At 39.6% G+C, this 9,117-nt stretch overlaps 1 protein-coding gene across 1 annotated transcript; it reads left to right on the top strand.

Moving 5' to 3' along the window:
- The first annotated feature begins 505 nt into the window (after positions 1-505).
- On the top strand, positions 506-8,584 carry irx4a (iroquois homeobox 4a). Its single transcript, XM_088387086.1, has 7 exons — positions 506-630; positions 713-801; positions 2,294-2,460; positions 3,083-3,334; positions 4,048-4,154; positions 5,275-5,585; positions 6,339-8,584. The coding sequence occupies exons 3-7, from the start codon at positions 2,416-2,418 to the stop codon at positions 7,043-7,045; spliced, it is 1,422 nt and encodes a 473-aa protein (XP_088243212.1). The 5' UTR covers positions 506-630; positions 713-801; positions 2,294-2,415; the 3' UTR covers positions 7,046-8,584.
- Positions 8,585-9,117: the final 533 nt, after the last annotated feature.

The following is a 9,117-nucleotide window of genomic DNA, read 5'->3' as shown; positions in this document are numbered from 1 at the left end:
TTTACTGTGCACGGAAATAGAGCCCTATGTCTCTCGGCTGGCCTGGGAATGTCTCATGACACCCCTGGAAGAGGTGGACAAAGTAGTTGGGGAGAGACAAGTCTCGACTTTCCTGTTATAACTGCTGCATGACCCAACCCCAGAGAAGCAGAGGAAAATGGATAGATGGACATAGATGGACGTTGGAAGAGATTAATTATTTTTAATTCCCTTTGGAAAAATATTTTTATATCTTGAACAAATTGAGATTGACTAGTATTTTTTAAATATATTGCATATTTTAAAAACAGAGATGATGGTAGAATTTAATTTGTTAAAAATTATATATTTTAAATGTATTCTTAGATAAGAATGAGTATTAATATCAAAACAGAAGGAAATGCAGTCAGGTTAGTCCCTCTTTAATGGACTCTCATATTATGCCTGCATCTGTCCAAACATGGAGCTTCCCTCTTTCCCCACATCTGTCAAAGAAAAAAAAAAGAAACATCTCTTTTAATCTTTAAACGCTAAACAAGCTTGAACTCCTGCTGTCGCCTTCATTTTCTGTCTAAAAGCATATACTCATGCGCCTAAATATTTCATTACAGGCACCCGATAACACTGGGTAAGGCTATGGATAATCAAAAGGTAGGCCCTCTACAACAAGCAGGGTGTGTGGTCTGTAACGATGGTGTATTGTCAGGGTGTCCAACATGTTTTCTGTTTCCAGACTAATTCCATACATATACAAGAGCAAAGGTCCTTGATCGGTTGCCTTCTGTGTTGATCTGACCACATTGGGCGATTCTGACATCATGTGTGAGTACTCGCACAATCCTGAAGAATCAACATCTTGACAATGATTGCTCGCAAGGAAAGATTATGTGTGTGTGTGTGTGTGTGTGTGTGTGTGTGTGTGTGTGCACGTGTGTGTGTGTGTGTGTGTGTGTGTGTGCGTGCGTGTGTGTGTGTGCGTGCGTGCGTGTGGTTGAACGGTTCATGGTTGTTCGGGCAAGGTGGCCTAATGTAAATTAAAAAGCGTTGCCTGATCCCATTTGACCCTCCTGCCCCTTCCCGTTCACAGTCTTAATGTGACCATTTGCTTTGAGGTACTCTCCCCACATAATTCAATTTGTCCGAATAAATGAGAGTGCACACGTTTTATACAGGCCATTCTCCCTCACTCCAAAGCTTCCAAAGAAACCTAACCAGTAAAAAATGAAAGCATGATGCTTAAATTACCTCAGTCAAATACCAGAATACTTTGTCTCAATAGCGCTTTATTACCGTTTTCATCTGTAAATGAGAGCCAGCAATTATTGCGAGGTGCCAGAATCATATTATTATGTTGGCCTCGGTCCCCTAGATAGTCATCAATCACCCTCAATCGAGCTGTCACCGGTAGGCAGAGATCCAGCTGGAGAGCACTGGAGAAGGAGAGGTGGGGGGCGGGTGGAGGAGGGGGGAGTACATCATCATTAATTTGAGGAGTGACCCCGGGGGCCTTTCACATGTCTCAACCCGGGACTCTCCAAGCAGGCACAGTGCATGAACTTAAGGGAAAGAGCTTGACTTTTTGGGTGCTAACCAGTTTGGCGATAACAATATTGTGATAGATAGATAGATAGATAGATAGATAGATAGATAGATAGATAGATAGATAGATAGATAGATAGATAGATAGATAGATAGATAGATAGATAGATAGATAGATAGATAGATAGATAGATAGATAGATAGATAGATAGATAGATAGATAGATAGATAGATAGATAGATAGATAGATAGATAGATAGATAGATAGATAGATAGATAGATAGTTTTTACTTTATTTGCATGTGTTTAGCAATTCTAACAAATGACTTCCTACACTAAACGCATATGCATGCTCTGGCAATTGATTGGGCAATTTATTGTTTTAATTTCACTTTGTTCACTTTTGCAAACGATATTTTTTTCATTGCCCTCGTCCCCACAATAAAAATTAATAATAAAGTTAGGACGGATCATTTTTAGAGTGACAAACTTGTGACGTCATAGCTACTGCCTCTTAAAACAACCTGCATCCGCTGCTGACGTCTTTTGTACAACTTTTTACAACGCAAAAATACATATGGGACAACAAAGTTGTCATTCTTGGAAACGATAGATATTTATTTTTATATATTTGGTTGATATATATTTTTCATTAAAAAAATACGCAGCAGCTTTCTGGTTTTCTGTATTTTATTTATTTATTTTCTTTGAAAGGTGTTCGAGTGGGGGGGCATTTTACACAAATTAAACATGCTACTGTGCTTCGCCCTATAAGCATCCAAGAAGCTTGTGCAATCAATTGGTACAGTCAAGCAGCAGCAGCAGCAGCAGCAGCCTGCGTGAGAGTGGAGACCTTCAGTCTCGCTTTATTTCTGGATATTGGGGGACCTCTCTACCATGTCATATCCACAATTTGGATATCCTTATTCGTCTGCTCCGCAAGTAAGTTATTTTAACTTGTTTAATTGTATAAATGATTTTGAGTGAAACGTCTGCGATGGGATATCTCATCGATCTGAGTTTGGTGTTTTGCGCACTTTGGTAAAAAATGAAAGACACGTGTCGGGGATAGGAAAGGCTATTTCTTTACTCGAACTTGACACCTGCAAAGGTAGAAAATCGAGGGAAGCGGAAAATGAAACCTCCAGTACACTCTGAATAAATTTGAACGGATAAATAGACTGTATTTGCGCATTACGCACGTGACAACTTCTTAATAAGCCACATTCATGTGCAAACTGCTATTTTTTATTTTGTCTGCATGTCATTGACAGATACTATGTTTTAACGCATGTGCGCTCCATCAGTTTGCAGGAAATAATACGTTTTTTGTGTTAGCGCGCGTGTTATCAGGTTTTTAACATCAGTCAACGTCTTTTAAAGAATGCTTTTTATTATTATTATTATTTCGAAGATTCGTTAGTGTGCATTTAAGTAACACGATATTCAATTTAAAAAGTCTGTTCTGTTCCGTTCCAGCTTCTCATGCATTGGCTGAAACTTTCTTGCACGATAAGTGATTTTATTTTCAAATGATCTCGTTCTTTTTCTCTAATTCGTGCAGTTCCTAATGACAAGCAACTCTCTGACCACATGCTGCGAGTCTACCGGCAGATCCATCGCCGACTCCGGAGTGGCTGCGTCCGGGCAGACGCCCGTTTACTGCCCCGTGTATGAGAGCCGACTGCTGGCGACCGCCAGACATGAGCTCAGCTCGGCGGCCGCACTGGGCATGTACGGGAGTCCCTACACGGGCACGCAAGGATACGGCAACTATGTTACATATGGAACGGACGCCTCCGCTTTCTACTCGCTGGTGAGCGTTTTTTTTTTTTTTTTTTTTGGCACTGATTAATGGACCCTGCAGTCGCACCTCTCTGTTTAACAAAGCTGGTTCTGTCTGCATGCATGCTGTGCTCATGTTGCATTTTATCACATCCCGAAGTGACATTTAGGAAGCGCAGTAATGGAAATAGACATTGATTCACAGATAATTTTCACTTTTTAAATGGTTTTAATCTATTCAGCAACAACTCAAATTAATCTGTTTATGTTCACTTATGTATAGGATTCAGAGTGACATGCAGGGGCAAATAAGGCAATTTGAGAATGTCACAGGAAAAATAAAGTGGGAATTTATAAACGTGCAGTGTTTGGATAAAGTCGGACAGACAAAATAGTAATGCAAAATCCTGTCTTACGTCATACAAAACTTATTGATATTTATATGCTTATTTAAAATGTTTTAATGTTTTATTATACATTTTTTTAGAGTTTTTATTTGTTGTTTGTATATTTTAATGTGTTGCTATAAAAAGCTACTCTATGTTTCACTCAATGTTCAGAAACCACAAGTTCCTAATTAAATACTTATTTAACAATTCCCGCTTTCCACAGCTACAGTGAACCATGGTGGCTTAATCATTATTAGTGGAATAAATAAAACTAAATCATTCTCAAGTGTGTAACTGAGTCAACATGAAGATTCCTGATTTCAAGTTGGGCATTACCTTTCTTTACTTGTTACAGGGTACATTTGATACAAAAGATGCCACAGCCTCTGCACATGCAGGTATAACCCAAGCGACGGCCTACTACCCCTACGATCCGACTTTGGGACAGTATCAGTATGACAGGTATTTTTTTTTTTAATCTGACAAAATTTGCAAATTAATTAATGTGTTTGTTTGCTTGTTTCAGAAGTGCCTAAGAGCTGTTTACTATCATTTTTATATTTTTATTATGAATTATTTTGATGGTATGGAGCAGTATTTCATTTTGTTGGAAAAACTACGCAAAAAGTTTAGAAATTACAGTTTCGAAACTTAACGAATTTGGTTGTTTACAATGGGGGTTATGCCCTGTTTTAGGCTCTAGATCAGAATAATGGGTCATATTGAACAGAACTGAAGATTGTGAGGTGATGAAAAGTAACACCTGGAAGTAAACACTTCCTGTCTTTTCTTATATCTTATAATCAGTGTGGCGGTTAACACAAATGTTCCCCTTGTTTAGTATTTTCTCATGGATTACATGTTAAAAAAACATAATCGCCTCACTTGCCCTTAAGGGCGTGTCTATCTTAAAATCACACTACAGTCAATGTAAATTATATAACTTGCAATAAAAGGCTTGCAGTGTGTAAGGAAAGGCAGACAATCTGGCACACAGATGAACAAGGGGCCCTACAACACTTTCACTTTATCTGCCTGTCTTTTACCTGAGGGCTCATCACCACAGCCCATAAAGCAATTTTACAGTCTATTTTATTTCCTAGAGAACCAAATGCAGCGAGGAAAGGTGCATAGTTCTCCTTGCGATTCCCTTAGCAGTGTTTGACCCTTACTAAACTATTCAAAGCAATAAGGCCTCATAAAAGGCTCCCTCGAGAGGACGTTAAGAGCTCTCTACTGACTGACGATCAACATTGTGCATTTTAAATGTACGGATATGTTTGTGGGACGAGGGAGGCTGACAAAACTAGATTTTGAAATTATCCCAACAATAAATCGGTCTTTTGTGTATGTGAATTGAATGTTTACTTTCAAGAAGTGATGAAGATGCGTGTTTGATGTGGTTTGATGGGCAATTTTTGTTTTGTCTGGCAAATTAGTAAAGCAGACTATGTACGGAGTCATATTTCAAGAACAAGCTGTAGATGATTGCTTTTAACCTTAAGTCCACCAGGGAAAAAAATTCGGGCAGTCAAATATATCGCATATGAGCTCATTGCGGGTGTGTTGTTCTCCCAAGCAGATATGGTTCCATGGATGGAGGTCCTAGGCGCAAGAACGCCACTCGTGAGACAACTAGCACTCTGAAAGCATGGCTACAGGAACACAGGAAGAACCCTTATCCCACCAAAGGTGAAAAGATCATGTTGGCCATCATCACCAAGATGACCCTGACACAGGTGTCCACCTGGTTTGCCAACGCCAGGAGGAGGCTGAAGAAAGAGAACAAGATGACATGGCCGCCCAGAAACAAGGGCTCAGAGGAGAAACGATATGACGAAGATGACGACTGTTCTCAGGAGGAGCAGATAAAAAGTGAAAGTAATGAAAATGGTCAGTCTTTCGTTGAGTGTCTTTGATGTGTTAAAGATTTTCAGATTGTATTATTTGGAGCGTATGAAGAAAAAAATAACTGCATGTCTGTAATGTATTGTCATTAAGTAACGTTTTATAGCAAATTTAAATATAAGGATGATTGGAATACCACAAACCCGAATAAAAATTAACAATAGTCTTTGAAAAAGTCATTTACTTATAATTTTAACAAGTGAAATTTAACATATTATAAATACTATTAAAACATTGTTCTATTTTTTTTACAGACCACACAATATAGGCCTGTTCAAGTTTGATATGTTCAGCTTGATGTGACTGAAAAAAAAAAGTTAATTTAATATATTCAGTTGATTAAAATGGATCAGGGGATGCAAATTTGATTATATGCAAAACTGACTGAGCTTTGTTAAGCAATTGTCATGTCATCTTAAAATTAAAATAAGTACACAGGAAGGGTTTTTATATTTTTCATTTGCTTTATAAAGGAACCTACATTTACAATTGTGATGATTGATGGATGTTTTTTTAACACTGATCAGCACAATTAATGGCAGTTTTATATGCTGAATAAAACAAACTTCTTTTCATTTGCGTGGAGAGAAAAAATGCCTTTTATCAGCTATGATGTCGGTACTATCACTATCACTGAACTTCTATCATTTTGAATGGACTGAAGAGTGGCTGATGCTGTTATCAGATCCTGTGTTGCCTTCCTTCATGCACTGACCGCCTGCTTTCTCTTTTTCCCAGATAGTCGAGGTCAATCCAATAAAGATCTCCAGCTGAGCGACCTGGAAGATTTTGACACTCTGGAGTCAGAGAGTTCGGAGTGTGAGTTGAAGCACAGGTACCACATGAACCCTCACATGACAACGACAGGTGACTGTCCCACTGAACACCTCATCAAAGATGTGTCTCTAAAAATGTCTGGCCCGGCTGCACTCGGGGGGGAAGACGACTTGAGTAAAAATTGCCTAAAAACAAATCAAGAGGAGTTCCAGGCGGAGAGTAGAGTGCAGCCAAAGGCTTGTTACAACCAACAGCCCCAGCACCACATATTAGACGGCAAACCTCGAATTTGGTCGTTGGCCCAGACGGCGACCTCATTGGTCCAGACTGATTACCCTTCCTGTATGCTGAGGTGTCAAGTACCCCCCTCCTCTTCCCTCAGCCCACCATCAGTCGCTACCTCACCCACCTCAGGCCTGGACCGCAGGCAGGACTCGCCCGTCACCACACTGAGAAACTGGGTGGATGGGGTCTTCCATGACCCCTTGTTCAGGCACAGCACTTTGAGTCAAGCCCTGACCAACACCACTGTATCCTGGAGCAGCAGCACCACCAAAGGATCCATCTTGGAAGCAGAGAAGAGTCCAGGGGTCCTACACCATGAACAGGACTCGTCCAAAGACAGTGCCATGAGTTTCAAAACTATTAACAAACTTTTTTGTTCATAATAACACCAAAACAAATAATTTATTTAAAAAAAAAAAAGGACAAAAATACCTGGGATAGAACCTATATGTCGCCTTTTCGCTGGTACATTCTTTAACACAAGTGAACTATTCCAATTGATCCAGATTTTGTTTTTTCCAACGCACGCGCACAAGTTGTTGAATTGTATAATATGTTTACATCTTGGACAGATACCTTGACGTTTACAGTATTTATTATTTATTTTACTTTCGTTCCTATACGCATGCATATATAATTAAAATAATTTGGAGGATCACTATTAAATAAAAAAAGTCTCACGAATGCACAGCTGTTCAAAAGTTGGACAAGTTTTTAAAAAGTCTAACCAATGCACAGCTCTTCAAAGGTTGGATGAGTTCCAACATTGTGCACTGACAATAAAAAAAAAAAAAAAAACATGCTTCCGAGGGGAGATTGTGATGTTCCTTAAGAGTTGCTGTCTCAGGAAGAGGGACTAAATAGATTTTTTTTAAATCATTATTAATAAATTTTAGGTTTATCATTTTAATAGCAAAGCAAAATTAAGAACAACAGACTCACTCAAAACATCTCATTTTAGAAGCAAGACCTCAAGACAGGCAAATATCTGAGCTCTGCCTCATTAATTCCATCTAAACAGGCTGTAATTGGGATGTAGGTGGACATATTTCATGGCACCTCATTGATTTCCCCTCTCAGCTCTCGCTCCAATATTCCCCATTCTCAACCTTGTCCATGATGCAGCTGTCAAACCGCTAAGTTATTCGCCATGCGTCCATTAATGGGTTCAGAAAAGAAGCTCCAATGAGATAATTTGAAGTTTTCACTTTTGACACTGGCTCCTCAATTTCCATCAGACAACATCCAGGAAACAAAGGTCTGAATGTGCGAGAAGAAAGTGAAAGGGAGGCACTCACGTTGTCTAAAAGTGAAAAGGGCAAAGGAACTCGAATTAGTTGTTGTAGATAAAAGGGCAAATAGAGGAAAAAAAGTCAAGGGTACTTGACAGTAATGGCAAAAGTGGAGCTCTCATGGGACTCTGTCCTAGAAGAGCAAGGAGGGGAGGGAGGCGTGCCTTCCCAGATGAATTTTAATGGGGGTGGGGGGAGCATCAGCGATTGAGCCCCTTTTTTCCTGCAAGGAAGCAAAGTGGGATTTATTTTATTAGCGCAGCGGTAATGAATTTATTCACTTTTATAAAAGCTGGAACACAGCATTTCAGAAGAAAGTTGATTTATGACAAGAAAATAACCTCAGATGTGTCAGATATGCAGGGTTAATTGGTACTTAATTAATTATTATAGGAAGCAATGGTTGCCTGATAAGACAACCCTGCCACAATGTTTGATTAATTTAGCATGAAGGTACATTTTATTAGACCTGCAATGTGGCCCTTTTTAATTGACTGAATAAGAGAGGTGGATAGAAAAAAGGAGAGGGAGTGTAGCGCTAAATCATTCAGCCGTGTCAAATATGAACACACAGAGGGAGCGTGATGGTAAATTAACAGGCCCCTTTTACATAGAGACCATATAAAACTGTAATCAGCGGCGCGTTACTTTTCATTAAGTAGCTTTGACAGTAGCATATTGAAAGAAGGGGGGGGGGGGGGGGGTTCCAAGGCCCAAATAAACTGAAACAGAGAGAGTCATAAGATAATTCCTTAAGCTCCATTAACAACTCTTAGCCGCAGGAAATGGGCTCCCCTGAAAACATCTCCAAATCTAAAAGCTTTATCGACCTGGCAAACCTCAGCTGATGGTGTTTTTTTTTTTTTTTCCTTATCCCCCCCCCCCCCCAACCCCCCCTCTCGCTCTCCCTGTTTCTCACCCCCTCTCATGCACGCGCTCTTTAAGGGACAAAAACGTCCAAGTGAGGTAATAGACTTTGACACAATACATTAAATGGGGAATGAGAAAAGTGGCAAAGAAAGGGCACTCTTAAATGCCTTTTAAACGCTACCAATTAGAGGTTTAAAACTCGAATAATATGTAGGCCTTTGGCATATGTCTGACTGAGCGAGCTGAGCCAAAGGCCTAATAACAAGCTTGAGCTCACTTGCAGAGTAAAATGT

Source organism: Syngnathus floridae, chromosome 10 (genome assembly GCF_059516105.1).
Source record: "Syngnathus floridae isolate MCC-2025c chromosome 10, RoL_Sflo_1.0, whole genome shotgun sequence".
In the NCBI taxonomy this organism is placed as follows: domain Eukaryota; kingdom Metazoa; phylum Chordata; class Actinopteri; order Syngnathiformes; family Syngnathidae; genus Syngnathus; species Syngnathus floridae.
Note: the sequence above shows the minus strand (reverse complement) of the source record. Positions and strands in the feature narration are given on the sequence as shown.